This window comes from Epinephelus moara, chromosome 6, assembly GCF_006386435.1.
Source record: "Epinephelus moara isolate mb chromosome 6, YSFRI_EMoa_1.0, whole genome shotgun sequence".
In the NCBI taxonomy this organism is placed as follows: domain Eukaryota; kingdom Metazoa; phylum Chordata; class Actinopteri; order Perciformes; family Serranidae; genus Epinephelus; species Epinephelus moara.
The window spans coordinates 30,531,694-30,553,847 of NC_065511.1; the positions used below are offsets into that span (position 1 = coordinate 30,531,694).

The 22,154-nt window shown below is 42.4% G+C and overlaps 2 protein-coding genes across 2 annotated transcripts; one reads left to right on the plus strand and one right to left on the minus strand.

Moving 5' to 3' along the window:
* The first annotated feature begins 927 nt into the window (after positions 1-927).
* On the plus strand, positions 928-10,881 carry LOC126392203 (adaptin ear-binding coat-associated protein 1-like). Its single transcript, XM_050047495.1, has 7 exons — positions 928-1,124; positions 2,023-2,123; positions 2,586-2,690; positions 2,920-3,001; positions 3,087-3,195; positions 5,532-5,679; positions 9,382-10,881. Exons 1-7 carry the CDS (start codon positions 1,024-1,026, stop codon positions 9,492-9,494), a joined length of 759 nt encoding a protein of 252 aa, XP_049903452.1. The 5' UTR covers positions 928-1,023; the 3' UTR covers positions 9,495-10,881.
* Positions 10,882-11,016: 135 nt separating this feature from the next.
* On the minus strand, positions 11,017-15,551 carry mfap5 (microfibril associated protein 5). Its single transcript, XM_050047521.1, has 7 exons — positions 15,463-15,551; positions 14,439-14,514; positions 14,295-14,327; positions 14,114-14,149; positions 13,911-13,998; positions 11,629-11,702; positions 11,017-11,537 (listed from the first exon to the last, which is right to left on the minus strand). The coding sequence occupies exons 2-7, from the start codon at positions 14,479-14,481 to the stop codon at positions 11,425-11,427; spliced, it is 387 nt and encodes a 128-aa protein (XP_049903478.1). The 5' UTR covers positions 14,482-14,514; positions 15,463-15,551; the 3' UTR covers positions 11,017-11,424.
* Between the last annotated feature and the right edge of the window lie 6,603 nt (positions 15,552-22,154).

Consider the following 22,154-nt stretch of genomic DNA (forward strand, 5'->3'; position numbering starts at 1 on the left):
ACATTAGCTTTTCAAAATTTATTTTTGAACGATTTGGCTAACTGTTAACAGTAAAAATGGTAAAGCGTGGTTAAGGACTGACTGTAAATTAAAGGTGAACTCCAGTGACAAATTATTGCACTTTCATGAGGGAGAGACATGTAAAAAACAATGGTTCACACTGAAGCAGCAGAGACAGAGATGTTTGAAATATTAGCCACAAATAGACCAATTTCACTGTGACGTCATGCTAACAACACTTCTGTGTAGACAACTTGCAATTACAGAGACATGTAATCTGCAAACTTGTTTAATAGATTTAAAGATTTATAGTTAGACACGGTGGTTCGACCTATCTAATGTTTCTGCTGTCCTTGTTTTTGCTTCGCTAGCGTCTGTGATAAACCAAATCTGCCAGCAGGGAAGCTAAGCAATGTAGTGCTGTGGACAGGGGCCACATGAGCTTTTTACTTCTGGCGATTGCATTTATGCTTCAATAATCATGAAAGTGGTGTTCATTTGTGAAGATTATCTTGCTGAATTAAAAGTGTAAGTATAACGAGTGTTAGATTGCCACAGAGCTTGTTTTCAGCAATAATCCAAAATCCAGGGGGAAAGGGAAAATCCCATAAGCTTTTTGAGGAGGGATGCAGTGCGTCATCATCTATGGAGCACTCTGTACAAAGCAACACATTTTGTTACCCCATCTTTCTGGTGAATTCTCACTTCTTTCAAGCTATACACCCAAGTTTTGTAATGTAATTCTTCAGCCCTAGCTAAAACTACTCATGTGATGTCACTAGAGTAATTTAGGATCCATACCATGATGAGTAAACTAACCTTTGATGGGAAAATCGGTGGAATGCCCCTTTAAGAGCATCACTGAAGCAGCAGCAGCAGCAGTGAGGCTGTGTCGTCAGTTTCTGCGCACATACACCGTCTATTACGGCCACGTCACGTAGCCGTTAACGCCGCGCGGAGACACCGCTCACCGTCACCACCACCACCGCCGGCGTGCTGCACACCGACTGAGTAAAAGTCAAGATGGCGACCGAGGGTCAGTTCGAGTACGAGTCGGTCCTGTGTGTCAAACCTGATGTCAACGTTTACCGAATCCCACCGAGAGCATCCAACCGGGCTATCAGGTGAGGGGAGGGGGGCGGGGAAGGAGGGAGAGGGGGGCAGCGGCCTCGCGGCGAGATTTGTGACCCAGCATCCGCGAGCTGCAGCCGTTAGCAGCCGTTGCCCCGGCGACCTACCTACCGAGCTCATCCCCCGATCAGCAGGCTCAAGTAGCGGCCGTTTGTGTGCTGCTGGTCGTTTTTGCTGAGTATTTACAAGGTCATCACGGTTAATACGGTATAACGGCCGGAGTTTAGGCACTACAATGAACTGGCTCCATCTCTGTTAGTGTGTGTGTGTTTATATGCTGTCATCCAATGGCGTGTCAGGGGATAATTACTGCTTCAAAGTGATTTTACAGGACAGTTAGCTCAGTCATGACACTTTATTTTACCCCACAGATTCTCATTCTGCCTGTCTGACCTTTAAGAAGCGGGCAGTATGGCACACAGCATCCCAGGAGCTGTAAACAATACTCAAGGACACTTCAGTGTGGTCGATGAACCCCACTGAGAGACAGTGTTGTCCTGGCAGACATCTTTAATATGTTTCTAAGTGACCATGCAGGAGTGCTGTTGTGAAGGTTGACATTGAATTGTTTACCCCGTTTCCCATTGGCTGGTGCTGCAGCTGCATGTGAGTGGACATGACACCTACCAAACAGTAGCATAGGCCTGAATCCCATGAGACACATGATTGGTTAACCAGTGACCATATGTACAGTGAGTAAGGGTGATGATGTAATATTTCAGCCTCAGGTCTGATGCCTTAGTCACGTTCTGTTCACATAGAATAGAGCCGCAGTGTCCCTGAGTGTCCGACGAATCACAACAACAGACATGTGCGCCCAAAACACACATCTCCCGTCTTCACCTATATCACCTACATCTCCCTGACTGCTTGTGTGTGGTTGTGTCCCAGGGCGGCCGATTGGAAGCTGGACGCACCCGACTGGACGGGACGTATGCGTGTGACGGCCCGGGGCAAAGTGGCCTACGTGAAATTGGAAGACAAAATCTCTGGTGAGAGAAAAGCAGACAGAAGAGTGCCATTGTTTACTGGCACTGTCGCTGTTGTAAATCATTTCACTGTGTGTTCGCCATCCCCCTCTCTGTTACTCATCTATTCCAAAGTGACCCAGCCCACGTCCAAGCATGCAGTTTATTTTGAAGCAAACAGCCTGATAATCTCTTTCTGTCTTTGTCAGTGCATTTCAGGCGTTGACATGCTTGTTGTCCTCAGATTACACTTCGTATTCCCCATTTTTTAATACAATCTAAATACTAGAGGTTGGATCAGTCCTCCTGAGCATCAGCCAAACATTTATATCCTGGCCCTATTTTAAATCTAAATGTTTTTTAGTTGAGTTTTGGCACAGTAAATGTGAAATTCATAGTGTTTTAGTGTCTCTTCCTGATCCAAATTGCCTCTGGAGCATTTTGCCAAATAGATTATGAACATATTTTCTTTGTTCCTACCTACAGGGGAGCTGTTTGCCCAAGCACCAGTGGAAGAGTACCCTGGCATCACAGTGGAAACAGTTAGTGACTCAAGCCGCTACTTTGTGCTCCGCATCCAGGATGACAACGGTGGGTAAACTGTTTGTTGCTAAGCTATAAATATTTTGCAAATGTTTTCATAATTTAGAACATGTTTGAAGAGGATAATTTGGAGCAGAAATGCACTATTGAAAGTGTTTGTGGTAGAGTACAGATTATTGTGGGGGAACTGTCAGATTCAGTGTGTTTCTGTGTATATTACCTTGCAGATCTCTTACAAAACTCTAACCCTTGTTGGTTATGTTCGTTTCTCCCCCAGGCCGAAGTGCGTTTATAGGGATTGGCTTCGGAGACCGAGGCGATGCCTTTGACTTCAACGTTGCACTTCAGGACCACTTCAAGTACGCAGCTTTTTCATAGTCTGTCATAAATCATACCTAATTCAGTCGTGAATTATCTGGTCATACTTTTGCATCTCATCTCCAGGTGGGTGAAACAGGAAATTGAATTAAAGAAGCAGGCGCAGGCTCCAGACAACACCCCTAAACTGGACCTGGGCTTCAAAGAAGGACAGACCATTACTCTCAATATTGGGGTAACCTTATTTTCATTCAACTTTAAGCTGGGGTAAGCAGAAATCTGGAATCTGAATTTGAAAATACCCCCGCTGTCCTAAGCCCCTCCCACCAGATAACCACGGGCATGTCCACACACTTCATGCAGTAAGGCCCTAATCACACAGAAAGCGTTTTAGCAGCTGGGGGCGGCTTTTTTAAACTGTTTTTAATGAGAATGAAGCTTTTTGCTCGAGGTTTTTGCATTAGGATGCACCTCACATTTCTGTGCTGTAGGCACCTGCCGTTTTTGCTGGACGCTCTGAACTCCTTGAGTTGGGCAACTTCAACTCAGAGCAGAAAAGCGCCCTGCCTCATCTCTTTTTTCGTCATCTTTTGATGATTTGAGAGGCAGGCCTTCTGTGGTGGTCACCACAAGTTTACAGTTGGGAAACAATGGAGGAGAAACTGGTGGTAGGGGTTGCTGGATACCCAAAACTATATGGACCAGCGATAGACAGCATATGTCAAACTGTCCTCGAGTCAGCCTAAAACATGACTGGAAACGGCCATCATTGAAGTGAAGCTCCTGGACCAACTGGTGGTTCTCCCCATGATCCACCCTTTCTTTAAGGGTCTCATGTAGCCACACAGATCTCTGTTTCCCTGTGCTCAACATACTATTTGCTGACAGCCTCTCACCTTCAACCAGAGCTACAGCAGGTACCCTTTCCCCCCCTTGAACATTTTAGGAACTAGCTTCTAATTACTGTGAAAAAAAGATGCGGGAGATTGACTACACGGGAAGGTTAGTGTAAGGACGTGATGGTGTGGTTGCCTGGCAACAATAAAAAGGCACACCAAAAGTCATTTTTTTACTAGTGGTATTCAACAAAAAAACAAAACAAACGGCAGTGTGGTGCGGCTCGTGTTTTGCAGCCTGCAAAATGCTAATCTGATGTCACTGTAAAGTTGCCCTTTCAGCTGCTCTGTCTCTCTGTTTATCAGACCACAAATGAAACAAGAATGAGCTAGCTGGCCATCCCACGGTCGCTCTGCCTTCTTTCCAAGGAGGACAGCAAACAGCAGTTTAGGAGACAGACCTTTTGTTGGCGGCTGTAGGGGTTTGAATTCTGCCAGCGCAATCTCTCAGCACCAGATGTCAACACGGTCTGGTAGCCAGTGGCAGTGCAAGGTCTAACCTGTGTAAAGGACACAACAGAAAGTTTGCTTGTTTGGCGGGGAGTCAAAGTTGTCCTGCCCCACAGAGCTGGGGTTTGCACTGGCTGGATTCAGGCTGTTATGGCCTCTGACAGGGGGTCAGTCTCAGGAGCTGCTGCCCAGTCCTCTCCCGCTGAGGTAGTCTGTAGTGGCAGGGAGTGAGGTGAAGGACATGCTGTGATTCGAGGCTCTCACCAATGTGAACTTGAGCCGCAGCAATGAGTCTTTGGCTTCAGTTAGCAGTTATTTCATTAATTGTCAGCCTCTCTTTTTCATAAGTCCATCTTCCTTTCTTGGGTTGCTTTGCGGTGTAGAAAGTTGGTGCCAATGCTGGAATAGCACCTTTCTCCACCATTAAATCAGGGGCAGGTTAAATCTTAAAACAGTGTGTACCATTTTGCTACAGTTTCCAGGCTGAAGGACATGTTTCCTTGAAACACTGTGAAACGGTGTGCAACAGGCTTTGAAGTATGTTTTCTCTCGCTTGGTTGGTGTGTTAGCAGCGATGTGTATATGAACCAAATTCTGGATTTTCCATGCCAATAAAGCTCCTTTTAATGGAACTTAACTAAAACCTGCCGTGTTAAAAGGCAGTGCGCCTGCGTAACACAACAGGGTGTCCAACACATCATCGTTTCTGTTGAAGTAAACAGTTTGTCGGGGCTGGACGCAGCCCTGGGTTTCACTGAAGAGACGTGCACTTGCATCTGCATTTGTAGAACAGACAATAGGAACGCCTCTCTCTGAAATGACCTGTGATTGGCCAAAGTCTGTTGCACAGGCTAGATTTTCTAAATCCTGAAAACAGAGCCAAGAGGAGGTGCAGAGGTCTAGTGTTCTCTCAGACTACTTGATTCACTATGCTCAAAGTTTATTCTGAGATTTTTGCCCAGAGATACCAAATTTAAACTGCCTACCCCAGCTTTAATGGTTATAATGCTTTTAATGTGTTTCAGGTTGATTGAATAGCTCTTGTCTGTGAAGAATTCTGCCTTTAACGACTTAGCCACTAAATGTATACCACTACTATTTTAACAAATGAAACTGTGCTAAGTGACAGCTGAGAATTAATTCATGATTAGGTTTTGACTTTCAGCCTAAACCTCCAGACTCACACTCACTCAGTTTTTGTTTCTCATAACTGTACCTTTTCCAGCAATCAAAAAAGAAGGACAGGTCTCGCCCGCAGAGTTCAGGCGGCTTTGGGCTTCTTCCACCTCCTCCTGGGGGCAAGTTAGCCCCACCTCCTTCATCTAGATCTACCAATCATAACACACAACCGCCTGCAGGAGGAAGTGACACTGGTAGGTAACTGTAACACACCAGTACAGAACCATGGCGAGATCATGCCTCTGATGTAATTACAGTCTGCCTGGTGTTTTGTCTTCTCCACATCTGGAATTAAAGACATCATGATCTCGACCATAGGAAGCTGTTATCCTGTAATCACAAAACAATTGTTCCATAATCTCAAAAAAGCAGTTTGATGGCTTCTCGTGTCAAGGTCACAGATGCCAAGATCACAAGATTACACACAGTGGGAAAATGTTTTGTCGTTGTGTTATGCTGAGATCACAAAATGTTTTCCTCATGACCATGAGAGAGAAAGATTTGGATGCAAGCCATAGTTCTTTTGGCCAACATATCTTTCACTTAGCACAGCACTGTATTAACCACTGTCACTGTGGTGAGAGCGCAACCAAATCTCAACTTAAAGCTGTAGTTGGTAACTTTTAGACAAATAACTTTTTTGTCAGGTTTGCTAAACTGCATCTACACAGTGGTACATGTCGTGCTTCAAATGAGAATCTCCTGGCTGAAGGAAAACAACTGAACAAAGCAGAGGAGTCTCTAAAGCCCAGTTCAGACCAATGATTCACAACGAGATGAAACAGTTTAGAACATTGCAGAGAAAAGCTGCAGTGGTGTGAACTGGCTGTCTGAGCTCGACTCAAACCGGCTGATGGTGTCACCTGCGACTTCGCTGATCAAATCGCTGGCGGCTTGTTTTCGAACGTAAAGCATGTCACCTGTTTCAACAGCCAGTTGGCTTGTAGTGAAGTTCACCGGTCAAGTCAAAATGACTGCAAATGGCATGTTCACTTGCTGCGGCAGGTGCTCCGTCCCCTCCGAGCCCTCTGTTTCCATCCTCAAGTGTGTCAGTGTTGGACAGTGGGTTGCTGCTGCTGCGCACTGTATGACACACACATTCTCACTGACTAACTAATGGCACTGCTTACTCATATTATTGTGGCGTGTTTATTATGAATACAGTCCATCTGATGTTCGTTTTGTTTCTGTTTTTCGCTGTTTCATCACTACCAGAAATGCAGCTGTAGCCAGTATCTCATTATCACTATCCTCATTCATATCTTAAGAAGCTACAAATTATATTCAGCCACAAAATAAACCTGAAAAGCTGCAAATCAGAACAGAGGAACAGAGAGTTGTTGCATAGAGATGATACACCATCTCATCTAGTTGCATTGGTGTGAATGGGCAGGCTTTTAGAACGTTGCAGAATGGCACACTGCAAGTAGTTACCTGTTTCAGCTCGTCTTGTTGCGAATCTTTGGTCTGAACTGTGCTTTAAGCAGCTGTCAGTCATTTAACTGGAAATGATGAGCTGTAAAATGAGAAAGTTTGTGACCCAGCCGCCTTGTTGTAAACAGTCAAGCCTAAACGAAGCGACGCCCACCAGCCGGATCAAACTTGTTTGACAGTTTGACCACAGCCCATGAGCAGTGTTTTACATTATTGACAGCTGTGTTGTGATTGGTTGTTTTCCTTCAGCTGCGATGGATTCTAGTGATGATTTTGCCTCAGGCTATCTGTTTCATGTACGACTATGTGGATGTAGTGACACTTTCAGTAAATATGACAAAAAGTTATTTTATTTAAGTTAAGTTTTTTTATAAGTTACCAACTGTAGCTTTAATTGTCAAAATCAGTCTAAACAAGGCAAACATTTGGCATTCTTACTGCAGGTTGTTCTAGATAGATGCAGCTGCTTCAGTGTAGAGAGTGACCTCAGAATGAAAGTTCATAATAGTCAATATAAAGCAAAGGAAAGTTATTTCGTTGTTGAAAGCTTGTATTTCCTCAGCCCCATCGGGGACTGCTGTAAAGCTGTTTCCAGTGGAGCACATGTATCCACAGTCTTTACAGTGAAAGTGGTGAGTGCAATGTTATGCTGACCTATAGGATAGCCAAAACTATGACAGATAGACTCCAGTTGTAAAATACTGGAATTTTCCTTTAAAAAAATATCATTGACCTTGTCCTTTCTAACCCGCTGTAGTGTTGCGCTGCAAACCACACGGCTTTATCTCACAAAACCAAAATAGTTTTCCACGTAGCTCTAGTGGTGTCTAGTCATGCACACAGTTTCGGTTTCATGCGCTTAGGTTTGAAGATGCCTGTCTCTGATTCCTGCAGCCAATCTGAATACAATGGAGGTGACTTTGGTTGTGGTGCTAAAAGCATTTTAAAAATCAGTTTGTCTTTTGTTTTGTCAGGATTTTCCACAGACCTCACTGCGAACAGCTGTTGCCCCCTAGAAACTGTTCATAATAAACTGAATGTGGATTATGAGTAAATGCGGGACTGTTTGTGTTGCTTTTTAGTGTCAGATGTAACTTTTCAATGCTTAAAGCAGCACGGATGAAAACCCATTCTCCTCCATTGTGTTTGGGTGATGGCAGAAGTTTCAGAGATCAATATCTCAAAACTTCAGCATATCATACTGATACTATCTGAATGACTAGATACCTCTTGTCTAAGTGGGAAAGTACTGCATTTATTTTTCATTTGAGTGAACTTACCTGTTAGCAAAATATAATCTTCAGATTTCATAGTGGGTGAAATTACTTGTAAAATGGAGATGTTGTCACTGAAATAGGTTGCTAAATCGGGTTTGGCTGGTGTAAAAATTTTAAAACCGGTTTTATTTACACCAAACGGGAGCCGGGTGCTAGGTGCGACACTTGACTCAGCAGCCGCTACCAAGTGGAACATTATGATGCTGTGTCCTAACAACAAACAAGTGTTGTGTCTCATTGTGTAACATCAGAGATCCCTATCCAGATTGAATTCATGAAATATGCACTTCTGTTACGTCATGTCAACAAACAATGTAGCTATCAGCTTGAGATCAGACTCGAGACGTAACCACTTAACAGATGGGTGAGTAGGCTACTCACTATCTAGCAACAAAACACACATTGTATATCCTGATATTACCAGGAAATGACACACAATATAGCCAACAGCAAGTCAGTTGTTATCAGCAATAAAAACTCCTCCAGACAGCTGCCAAATTATTTTGGTTTTTGTATTGAAATAAGAAGATATGGTAGAGATAATTCCTCATTTCAACTTCACGAATCAGCTGTTACTTTTTCAGTGCAGCACTCTCAAAGCAGTGACAGGACTAAATAGAAACAGGTGTCCAACAACAGTTGAGCTCAAAACGCTGCCATGTGTCACTCGTGGTCAGTTAGAACACCTCTTTCGTCAGCCGCAAATCCAAAATGTTGTCATGTTGTTTACAGTTTAAGTTTTCTTGAGAGTATAACACTACCATGTGTCTTCTCGTCACCCCAAAAAACTAAAAAATTTTCTTGTAAACAAACACAACGTGCGCTGCTGTGCTCCTCCCACCTCTAGTGAAATTTGATCTCCTTCATGTTGCCGGTGCTCTGCTTAGTAGTAAACGCACATGGTCTGTCAGACACTGTTGCATCACGTTGTCATTTTGCTTATGGCATCCCTAGCTGTGATGCCGTCGGCACAGGTTGCTGATGTAAGCTGCTTTTTAATTTGGTAGAACATGTCACAGTGAAGTTTGCATAAAGTTGGTTTAAACTCATATATCGGCAAAACCGGAAATTTTCCCAACTGTGATGCTGAATTATTATACTAATAAGAAACAACATATCAGAAATCTGTATTTTGTTACTTCTTCAGAGGTGCATCATATTTCTGTGTTATTTTTGAACCACCAGGTTGTTTGCTAGATCTGGACACCAGTAACTCCAACTCAGCGGCTCCATCCAACCCCACCACCACAGCCAGCTCCGACCTGTGGGGAGACTTTGACTCTGTATCCCCGAAGTGAGGAGGAATACGTTTAGGTTTTCTCCCTCTTTATTTCTCTGTAAATTTATGCAGCACTTTTTGCAACTTTTGTTTTTCCCCATTGCGGGGTCCCGTATCTCTCCCTGCCAAGCAGGGTAACCTGTACTAGTTTGTTTTATTCGAGTTCAGCCCCTCATGTCTTTTGCTCTCAGCTAGAGATACATCCAGACCTCACAGTCCAGTCTTAATTAGAAAGAGTTAAAGACCACTACACTCCCTCCCTCCCTCTGTGTCCACCTGTAGTTTCCATTTCCTCCTCTCAGTGTTTTATTTGCTGATTTATATCGTAGAGTATACATAATAGAAATATGATCAAGGGAGACATAATCAGAAACATCTGATGATGAAATCTAATTAAATATAATAATGAATGAATTTTCTGTACAGAGAATATTTATTTTAAATGTATATACTGTCTGTAGTTTGTAATTATCGTCATTGGTGTTGTCACCTGGTCGTATCTAACTTTATCTCCAAGTCCCCAGCAGAGGGACTGACTATATGCACTGACTGGCAGTCTAGTCTGTCGATGTAGTTAGTAACGCATAAGTCTGCATTTAACACAGGGATTCAGACCTTAGGTTAAGGTGAAGTTTACCACACAGTGATTTTACTTGAAAGACGCTTGATTTACAGACTAGCTGTGCTCTCTCTAGCCCACTCTTGTGGCTCTTACAGCATCATTTTGAGAGGAGATGTCAAATTACGCTGCAGCTGTTGTACACATATTTCACAGGGGATGGGTCCTTGGCACCGTGTGCATTGTTTGAATTGCAAAGCACTACAAAGAGACAGGCAAGTAGGAACGTTTGATGCGATAGGGTGTTAGCAAAAGACAGAGAAGCACCAAGCGCTTTTATCTTCGCCTCAAGGGGAAACAGAGATGATTTAGCCCGTGTTATGTCATCTCCACTCAGCCCAGCTGTTAAAGCTGCGACTGGTGAGTCATTTGGGTCACGACCTCTCTCCTCCTCAATGAATAGGTCTGTGTTTCTGCACTGCCCCGTCCGTCTGGGGAGAACTCACCTCCTTAATTCTTTATGAGAAGGTGGTCAGGCCTCGACCGCAGCGTGTTGTACTGTACAAAGTTTTAACTGTGAACTTCAATTCCCACGTTAAGATGTCGTTAATGGTGTTCTGATGCAGACGAACGGGACCAAGCTAGTCTGTGTGTGACGCAGTGTTTTGTTGTGACGTTGTCGAGATGTTGTGCTGATATCACATGCACGCGTGTTGTGACAGATGACAAGTGGTGTGATGACTGGAACACAGAGGTTGTGTGAGTGTAAAGCCCAAACAATGTTTGTCAGTGTTTAAATGATATGCATCTCCCCCAAATGTTACTTGTTATTCAAACTGTACTGTACTGTACTGTATATCTGTATGGAAATGTATATGCAAAGAAAAACATAAAGATATCACTCGGTGAGCATAACTTTCATTTGTTGTTTTTTCTCCTGAATAAACAGAGTGGAAAAAGAACAAATCAATAAACAAATAACTCATGAACAAATGTAGTTATATATATTTTTTTTTTGGATACAATAGTGCACATAATACTGGATTGTCAACGAATACCTTACAATCCACAACAGTGGGTCTTTCTTTGTACAACGAAATGACTCAGTGCTGCTATAGGCCCATTACTACAGTACCTTAAATGGATCGTAAACCACAAAAGACATTATCTGTGTCCAAAAACACACAGACAAATTTAGCTTCAATATTCACACACAAAAGGCTAATACATAAACATAGATATGACTCAGCACACTTGTGCGTATGTGTGAAAGAGAAAGAAAGAGACCCCCAGGTGTTGAGCGGTGGATTTATGGTGTTATGGGCTGTTTTTATGACAACGTCCCTGGTTTGTGTCTCTAAGAGAGGCTCCATCGCCATCGTGGGCCCCATCAGGCCTTGTTTGCCCAGGTTTTGGGGTTGCTACGGCGATTGCGGCAGCGTTTCCTATTAGTTGACCTCTCAATGCGCCTGGGCCACCCGGACATCTCTCGGCACAGCTCGGCTGCAATGTGCAAAAGACACAGATATAACCTCTGTCAATGTGTGATCATGTACACTACATCGTGCTCGTTTTACTTGTAGAGTTTTCTCACCTTTCAGATACTCATCCTGTTGGCACACTGTCCTCATGCAGATCTCGTTGTTGATCACATAGACACGAGGAAGGCTGCATCAGAAAACGGAAAACAACATCATGAGTAATATACAAGAGCTGTGGTTTAACAGTTTGTCATAGTGCAACAGGTGCAACTACAGTATTTGAAACATTTTAAGACTGAGATTATCAGCAGGTGAACATACAGTTATAAAAGTTTTGTACATTTATTCCACTGCATCTTCCTGATGTAGTCATGGTTCATACTACAGTGACCAACAGTAAATAAAGCAGTGAAAATCAGCTCCAGCTTCAACATTAAAAAGCTGCTAACAAATTGATACATCAGTCATATTAATCCAATAATAACATGCATAATGAATACTTAATTTTAAGTACATTCTGCTAATGTGCATCGACTTCAAATGCTTAAAATTATTTATTTGTCCAGCGTCTTTGTTTTGTTGTTAATTGCTAAATATGCTGTGCTGTTAAAAGGGTAGGTGTTATGAGCTGTAGCTTCAGCCCACACCTTTTTCGGACTGCAGGAGTGTCTAAGTTATGTTAAATTACTTTATTGTAATGTTTTGCGCTGTACTATTGAAGTATCTGCCATTTTCTGTGAGAGGCCATGACTTTATCTACATGAACTTGTAGATTAATACATGACATTCTTATTTCTATCTGCAGACCTGCCAAAGTTACAACAGTTTTGGTTTATTTTACATGACAGATTTCTGTGTTTGTCTTTGGTCCTCTCACTGTTTCTAAGCAGGTGGAGGTGAGTTGTACGCTTAAAGGAATACTCCACCCCCTAATGTTCATTTTTATGTCAAACATTCATCCCTTGTTACACTGTATTTGGGAAGATGAAGAATTCTCACATGCCTCCATGGTGAACTTAAAATGCAAGAAGGGCGAACATTTCTGATGAATTGAAGTCATTGGGTTCCGTGTTTAACAACAGCAAAACTATATCATATCATGTGTTTACAAACTCTCACACAACTCCAACAGTATTATCCAAGCGTCATTTATCCAGTCGTATGCTCAGTGCTTCACAAACACATCGATTTTCATGAAAACGTTACTTTTTAAAGGAGCAGTGTGTAAGAGTCATAGGATTTAGTGGCATCTAGTGGTGAGGATTGCACATTGCAACCAGTTGAAACTTCTCCCATGTGCCAAGTGAGAATTCCGGGTTACAATTCCTTCAGTGTTCATTGTTCAGGAGGTTTCTACTGGGAGGCGAATTATCGCATGAGGTCTCTTCCTCTCTTAAACAAATGGACCAGATGATTTAAAGCGGTAAAAACACTGAATAAAGCAGTTTCACATTAAAAAACAATGTGTTTTTCCAATGCTGTTTGGCTCGTTACAGAGGTTATGCTCACTATGGTGGCTGACACAAAAACAGGAATGGCCCTATCTAGAGCCAGTGTTTGGTTTGTCCGTTTGGGCTACTGTAGAAACATGGCAGTGCAAAATGGCGGACTCTGTGGAGAAAGATCTTCTCCCTATGTAGATATAAACGACTCATTCTAAGGTAACAAAAACACAACAATTCTTGTTTCCAGGTGATTTCACACTTAAGAAAACCACCTTTTTATATTATATTCCATTTCTGCTAATATATCCCCCTAAATCCTACACACTGGACCTTTAAAACATGTCCACATAAACAGTCACACACAAATGAGTAATGCACCTGCAGAACATTATGACTTCAATTAATGAAGAATGTTTCCCACCTTGGAGGCATGCGATAAAATCAACGTTTTCTTCCCAATTTCAGTGTAACAGTGAGTAACACACAGACAAATGGTCAATTTTTTCTGAACTTAATATTTACTCATAAATATTTACTGCAGAGAGAAGTACTTGTTTTTAGGGGCTGTAAATTGAATCATGAAAGCAGGAGTATTTTTAAATTGTGGCAGGAGCGTAGGTTTCACTGCAAAATTACTGGGCGCGCATATGGCATGGGGGCTTGGGGGATCCTTCGCCAGAAAATTTTGAACATCAAACACCCGCATGCTCCAATTTGTGCCTTTTCTGCATCAATTCATGGTGCAAATGTCTTTAATTCTGTCAAAATAAAAGTTCTCTGCTACTGTTACGTATCTACTGGGGGGTACAAATGCACATGTTCTAAATATTGAAGCCGAAATCTACACCTATGCATTGTGATGTCACTACTTTTACTTTAGTAAAGGGTCTGAGTACTTATTTCAAATTGCTGAGTTAGTGATTGTGCTGTGTAAAAAGATGGCAGACCACCTGTAGATACACAGCGCACCAATACATCTCTTGATGGGCCGGTGAACCGAGTACATCCTGGTGCAAGGATACATCTCCTCCCTACAGTCTGCAGAGACAGAAGAGACGTGACATATCTGCAATGCATCAATCACAGTGACACTAAACGTTCAGTTCACGGGGTCTCCTGAGAGACGGCTCATCTCCAATCTGCTGTCACTCACTGGGTGGCAAGGTGCCTCCAGGTGCCCCGGGGCTCTCTAGAAACAAGGACAGAAAACACACGATCAGATTGCGAAAACATCTCAGCAGCGACCCATTGCAGTGACTCATGGACTGACAGATGTCATGCAACATAACCCATCCTGATCTAAAGCGTGTGACTTGTGAGGAGAAGGGCATTACCAGTCGGCTGGGCTTGGGCTACAGCTGTGAGCGCTGTGGAACAGAAACCACATGAGGGGAGTGTTTCGCAGCATAAAAACAAACACACAGCGACTCAACCGTAATTAAACAAGATGATTTGTGTGTTCTGTTTGGCAGCGTTACCGTGGAAACTGCAGAGGAGCAGGACCACTGGAAGGCCGCCCATTCCTTCAACTTGTAAGAGGGTGAGCTTTACGAGCTGGAGGAAGCCGAAGAGGAAAAGAGTCAGGATGATTTCACAGAGTGGAACTGTTCAATATCCTCGCTCGAGATTTTTGTTGCTGTTTATGTTTCCTTTAATCCCCCTGCGTGTAAATGCTCCCAGGTCACTGTAATGTTTTCCCTCAAGCTTTGCTCCAGCTAGAAACAGAGTAGAGCTATGTTTTGGGATAAGTTGTCATCGTTATAGAGGAGTGCCTGATGTCATTCTGCTGTGGAATAAGCTGTTCTACACTTTATTATTGCAGACTTTGGGCTGCTTGTAAACAACTAGGTGAAGTAGCAGAGAGGCAGCTATAAAAAAATGTTTCAAATGAAACTTTCTACCTCTAAAAATGTGTTTTTCTCCCTGCCCTCACTGCTTACTGTTTCTCCTTCCCTCTCCCGCCCTGCATCATTCCTCTCATGATGTGTCAGTGTAACTTTGGAGTCCAAGTCGTGAGTTCTCTCAAAAGAATGTGTTTTTTTTTTTGTGCCCTATTTGAGCGCCCCTCCACCCCTCCTCTGGTACAGTCGCATTCTTTTCCAGCTTTCTTTTCATAGAACATATTACTGCTTTCCAACTGTACGATCATCACAAAGCTCTCCTGAGCATTGACAGTTTTGTTACAACTTGTGCCTTTTTCTGCACCGATCATCCCACAGTCACACATCTCCAATTACTCAATTGAAAACTCTGGATTGTCCTGGTTTGGCTCGGTGCATGCATCTGGTTATCTGACATGTTTTTCACTGCTTGTACTCCCCAAACTCTGTTAATTATTAAGTTAAATAACTTAATCAGCCGAGCATTCACTCTTACATTTCATCTTTACATCTAATCAATAGGAAACACCTTCCAGTTCATATCTGTGGATGCACAGATGCTCATCTGTGAACTTGCTGTTAAAATCAAGTGGAAAAAGAAGCATAATTAGCTCATACTCACAACTTTTGCTGTCGTCCACAGCTGCTTTAGTTTTATGAATCTTTTGTCTTCTCTTCTTTCCCCTCCTTCCCTCTCCTCCCTCCTCCTCCTCCTCCTCCTCCTCCCCCTGTCCTGAGCATCACAGTTTTTCTTGTTTTTTACTTTTTTTTTTTTTTGCTGCCCCTATCTGGTAAAAAATGTAGCAGCTACATTTGATCACTCTGATGTCCCTCGTGTCATTTTGTTAGTCATCTTGTGTAGAAAATTTTCCGGGATCTCAGTGTCTCATCATCACAGAGAGCAAAAACATTCAGACCGTCATCCTCCACAAAAAGTAGTGCAGATAATAGGCTGCACTAAATTTGTAAAGGCAAACAAGTGACAGAGGACTTTTGAATACTCATTTCTTTATACTCACGGTCAGGTAAATATAAGATCAGAGGTGCAGTCTGAATATATTTGCTCCACATTTCTTACTTGTGTCTCTCTGTTTGGATCAGCAGCTCATTTTAATGGAGAAAATGAAGAAGACACAAGTGAGCAAGAGGCATCCAACCACTGTGGGCCTCGAATGTATCCTTTGCATTACTTAATTTAACCAGCAGATGGAGCACTGCACATAGGATATGGTCTTTGGCCTCCACACGCTCACTGCTATGAAGAGATTACTCCTGTATTGATGGAACAGTTAACGCTGTTAAGTGAGCTCAGGCCTGCCCACCCTGACACATGTTTCTCCTCTCCAGCTCATGTGTTGCACATCCTGGTTATGCATGATTTAAAATGTCCATGGCAACCACATGAAAAAAAAGACAACCAGATTTTTGGGTTTTGGGCTGTTTGTCGGACAAAACGAGACATTTGAAGAGGTTGCTTTGTACTTAAGGTAATTGTGATTGCTATGCTTTATTACTGACATTTTGTGGGGTAAACTATTAGCCGTATATTAAATACAGATTAACAGATGAAGACAATAATCATTAGTTGCAGCTCTAGTTTAATTCATCGCCACAGGCAGCAGTGTGAGGTAGCTACGACAGGCCCCAGTGCATGACATTATGATGGGCCCTGGTGTATGCAGCTAGCTACTGTATATCGACATTGGACAGCTGACATACTTATCCAACAGTCATCATTACATAACTGAAAAAGTACACTATAAAATAAGAAAACATTCATTTAGTTTATTTCTAGATTTTATAGTTTATGTAGAATAAGCATATCATTTTGTTATAGTTTGCTACTGACTATTTAACCCCCCAAAAATGTAAACTATAACAGATGAGTTTGCCTTTTTGAGGGTTTATATAGCAAATGGCACTATTTTTAATTCGGTGTGAGTTCTCTGAACTCAGGTGTATTTCCATGTTGGCAGTGCTAATCGCTCCCATGAGGGCTCATCCTCATCCAAAACATTGTTGGCTGGCCTGCTGTCCCCACAGGCCACCCAACCCAAGCACATCACCCACACCCTCCACATCCACACCCCCGACCACAGGGACCAAGCTCGTTTGGTCTGTTCTGATGTTGAAAATGCAGTCTTTAAGGGAAGTGTTAAAAACACCAGTTAAAGAGGACGAAGTGCATGGATGAAACTTTAATGAAAATAACTTTTTTTTTGCTAAAACTGTCACCACATCCTGACAATAGTACATGAGGCAGATAGAAAAAAAAATCATGTTCCTCCTCCCTGTAGTGCTTCTAGTGGTGTTTGCTACCACAGCTGAAGGAAAGTAATAATCAGATACAGCTGTCAGTCATGTTAATCACTGCTTGTGAACTGTGGTCATACTGTCAGACTACGCAGCACTGATCAAATGATCAAATATTTTGTTACTGCATCGCCTATTTTTCACCTCAAATATTTTAGTGTACTGTTTAGCTGTAAAATGAGAATGTTTATTCCTGCCAGTGGGCGGTGCTCCAGTTTTGCTCTACTGTTTTCAACATGGTGGACAGGTCACAGACTTTCTCATTTTGCAGAATCTTAATTCATATTTGATCAGTGCTGAATCATTTGACAGTGTGCCCGTAGTTCACGAGCACTGATTGACATGATTGACAGCTGCATTGTGTTGAAACCAAGCAGCAGCACAAAGTGTTGCTTGTTGCAATAATTACACTTTTCTGCAGCCAGGAGGCGTGTTCATGTGTTGCAGGTACAGAGACATTTTTTGTTACTTAAGTCAACATGTCACAAGAGTCACAGGACTCCGTTTACTGATTGGCTGCAGGTATTCTCTGGTTGCAATTTCCTGCTAAAAGTTAAACTGTCCCCAGCTTTTAGTTTGGCTGTCCTTCACCGCAGAATCAAACGGCTGCAGCTCAGAGTGGCCACTGCAGTTTTCCATAGACATGCATGGCAGCTCACCGCAGGCCGCAAATGCCCTTAGGAGCACTTCAAGAAGGCAGAGGATCATAATGTTTTTCATCTGTCTCATGTACTGCTGTGTGGTTATAGTGAGAGTTACAGCAAATATGACAAAAAGTAATTTTTTTAATAAAAGTTTTAAACTACAGCTTTAACAGGTTCATTAACAGAGGATACCTTCAATAAAATATTTCTGAAATAAGCACAAAACTAAGTTAAACTTCATAAAAACATATTTTTCTGTAAACATATTTGCTCAGCTGAAGTAATAAAAAAAAAAAGCATCACAGTTTGTGATCCATGTAAAGAAGCCAAGGGTACTTCTTCCCCTCTCCTTTGTTGTCTTTCAGACTTTTTCTGGTCTCTAGTCTCATTTTGCAACTAACTCTGCTACATCTATTTCTCAGTATGGCACAGCTACTTGCAAAATGATCATTTTGACCATATCAAATTGCACAATTCAATTAATTGATGAACTTTAACCATTGGAATATATATACATGTTTTATTGAAGCAGGAAATCAACATCTTATTTTTGATAGACCTGAGTAGAGTGTAAAAATAAAATAAAAAATAAAATAACAATGATAACAGGAATTACAAAGAAATATAAATGTAATATAATTATATAATATAATTAATATAATTCTAAAATATCCTTGGTAGGAAAAAAATGAATAAAATACAAGCATATTATCAAAAAATATATGTTAATACCTAAGATTTATTACTATAAATTTATTTATATTTATGTCGATAATATATCCTTAGCTATCCCTAGCATATAGGTATAAAGGGAATAAGAATATAAGCATATTATGTAAAACAGTCACACTTAAAAATCAACAGAACCTCTAATTGCACAGGGGCTTCAACAATTCTCCATGTAGATTATATTTTCATTTGTATATATAATTATTCCTGATTCACAATTCCTTTATTATCAGTTTGCATATATTAATCTTCAGATATCCCAAGTGGTTAAGTGTTCAAAGAAGACAGTGACTATGAAGGCCACAGTTCCTGACCCTTTGTCTCAGAGGCTCTTTGTGTTGAAAATATGTTTTTCATCGGGACCGTTATAGCCGCATTGGCAGGGAAACTTGACTCTGCACGTATCTGGCTAATATAAATATTGCTACACATTCCGCTGAAGTCACAACTCTCACTGGCTCTCACAATACAGCGGGCCAAGCCCCGTCCAAGAGGGAGACACTCATCATCCTCTTGACATATCGGGGCTACAGGGACTCCAGGGTGCGTGCCTGTGGGGTGGCCCTAACAAGGTCGACCGGGCGAGGCCGATGACAGCTTGACAAATAGAGGCCATGTAAGCAAAAGAGAGGAGGAGGGACGATCAATCCTTTGAACGCCTCAACCTGCCACTGCCCACGCTGCGGAGAGAGGCAGAGAGGAAGAAAGAGGTATAAAAGAGGAGTAAAGGAGGCAGGTGGTGGAGGGATCTAGAGAGCAATGCAGAATGGTTAAGTCAAGCATGCCAGATAGTAAACAGATGATAATCTCTCCACTTGTTTATTAGTTGGATGGCATTGCTTGAGGCATGCCGGCTCTGCAATCCATACTCTACCACCGACCTCCTTTTCCCCCCTACACTCTTCCCTCACTCTACCTCTCTCTTACTGTCTAACTGGTAGCTGTGCTGCTGTGTTTCAACACACTCTGCAGCAGGTGAACTTTCCCATTAACACGTAGTGATTCTCAGCAAATGCCACTCATGACGTCCAACACACTAGATCCAGTGTTGCTCATCGATGCCCTTCACTCTTCAAAAGTGATAATTTGTGGCTCTTTCTGTCAATCACTATCATCACCCTCGACCCTGTTTAAGCAATTAAAGTAGCTGATCCTTAACAGCGGACAGGTGACGGCGAAAGTTGAGTGTGTAGGTGGAAAACTTAGGCTGTGATGACCCAAGTGTTTTGCTTCACCGCTGGGATACATTTCAGACGTTTGGCCATATGAACTCTTTATTTGCCATCAATCTGGCTCTTATATCGGTGTCTGCTTTTGCAGTGACCACTCTCACGACATGTGATGCGTTTTTTTCAGATATCTGTCTAAATATCTGTTACACCTAATGTCATTTTCCAGCTGCTTGTCTCCCCTTGCTTCATCCGTGCAAACTGTTTTTATCTGTGCTAAAGGAGAAACATTAAAGGGACAGTTCAACCCGACATCAAAAATACATGTTTTCCCCCCTCACCTGTGCTTTTTATCAGTCTAGATTTGTTTTGGTGTGAGTTGCCGAGTGTTGAGATATCAGCCGTAGAGATGTCTGCCTTCTTTTCAATAAAATGGAACTAGATGGCACTCAGCTTGTGGTGCTCAATGTTTCATGTAGGAACTATTTTCTTTCTACCAAACTTCACCCGTCAGTAGTATCACGGCCAGAAGGAAGAGTGCATCTACTCAACACATTCTCAATCCAACCTCTTCACATATTGTCGGCTTGGTCATGAACTTTCAATGTCCACATTCGATGTGCAAGGTACCCTGGGTGCATCCGTATTTGACGTTCTGGGACACTGTGTCAAGTTCTGCCTGTTACATGCATTGTCTTCTTTCAAAATACACTTCTGTTTCCACAGGAAATTTAACATTTACATACATTCTCTTTCAGTATAAACACAGTATATCGATACAACACTGCGCATTTACATTTGAAAAAATGAAATATACATTCTGAAGATGCTTTAAAGGCAGTGAATTTGACACCATGCCTTCACGAAGTTAGAACATTTGTGCCAAAGTGAGCTTCATTCGATACCGGCGGCATGAAATCTAAATTTTGTTGACATTACAAAACTAAATCCGACGTTCTCGGGTTTCTAGATTTGCGAGTGTGCCTTCCACCTTCACAAATGTTTAAAGGTCTGTCGTGACTTGGAAGCACAAAGACGACTTAAGGTAAAATGAGCCACATCTTGATGACGTTGCAGTTGGGTTTCTGAATGGGTTGATAATGAGACAATGGGCCCCCCGGGCACAGACATCCAAAAGGCCTGACCACCTCTCTTACATGGAGGCAAGACACAGACTTTGTGGTGGTTTTGCTTCTTTTTGTTGTTGTTGTTTAACATATTTCTTTTGTCATTATGCGTCTTTTTGTGGCTTTTTGCAGTTCCTTGGATGTTTTGTGGTCATTTTGTGCCCTTAGTGGTCTCTTCAAGTCTCTTTCTTGTTGGTAATTTGAGTGACATTTTGCGGTTGAAGGCCAGGAAGGTCCCTGGGCCTGTGCCCGGGAGGCCCATTCATTAATCCATCCATGGGTTTTAGAGAGGACCTGCCTGTATATCTGTCCTTGATTTCTCCTGTTTTCATCATCCCTGCTATCTGTCCTTGTGGACCTCGAGCAGATTTGCACCTCGATCAGCATCGTTGTGCTGGCGCTCTATTGTCTCTGTGGTCTGCGCCATGTGTTTCCATTTGTCAGACTGTGGTCCTCCATTAACCCCTCGCCTGATTGTCACATGAGCCTTGTGTCCTGTTTCCAGGAAAACAGCGCATCTACAACAACAGCCGTTACCAAAGGAGATACCAAGTGTTTCAACGTAAACATACTATGTGGCAGAGCTAAAGAAGTCGCTCTTGGTTCGTGTTACTGTGACCTGAGAGGACAGAGGTCTGGGGACAGAGTGACTGACGGGGAGACAGCCGTCATGGTTGAACAAAGTAGATGTGACCGCAGAAGTGAAGATGAAAGAGAAACACAAGGTCTGAGTGGCATTAGAGGAGCAGCGCAAAGGGAAAAGTAATCAGCAAGAAGAGTGGGGGATGAAGACGGAGTAGAGACGAGGGAGTTAACAGGAGAGATGGGTCACGGTGTTCCATCAGATTGTGCTGTTACAGGCCTGCAGGCGCCAAGGCAGCCTGACTTTTGCATTTGGAGCGCTGTGGAGTGCAGATAGTCAGATGGAGGTGATGATGTGCAGAGTGTGTAAATAGATTGGTCTGAGGTCTATTTATAAATCCATCTGGAGTGGCCCTTAGCAGGGGTTAGCAAAGGCCCTACTGACACACACACACACACGAGCGCACCACGCATTAGCAGCTCGCTACCAAAAGGGACGCAGTCCAACTTGAAACTGAGATATTGTGCACGTTGCAATGTGAAAGCTCATTTTTTGTGATGCATTTTTACATTTTTACATTTAGTTATTGCAGTGGAAGTACAAGCAGCTTCATGTATTGCTAACAAACACTGATCGTGATGGGGGATTTTATTATTTTGTGCTGCCAAGTTTTTTATATCTGCAGTGGTAGATAGTTGTTAACACCATGATTCAGTGCCGTGCAAAGTGGCCTTAAGCTATATCAAAGC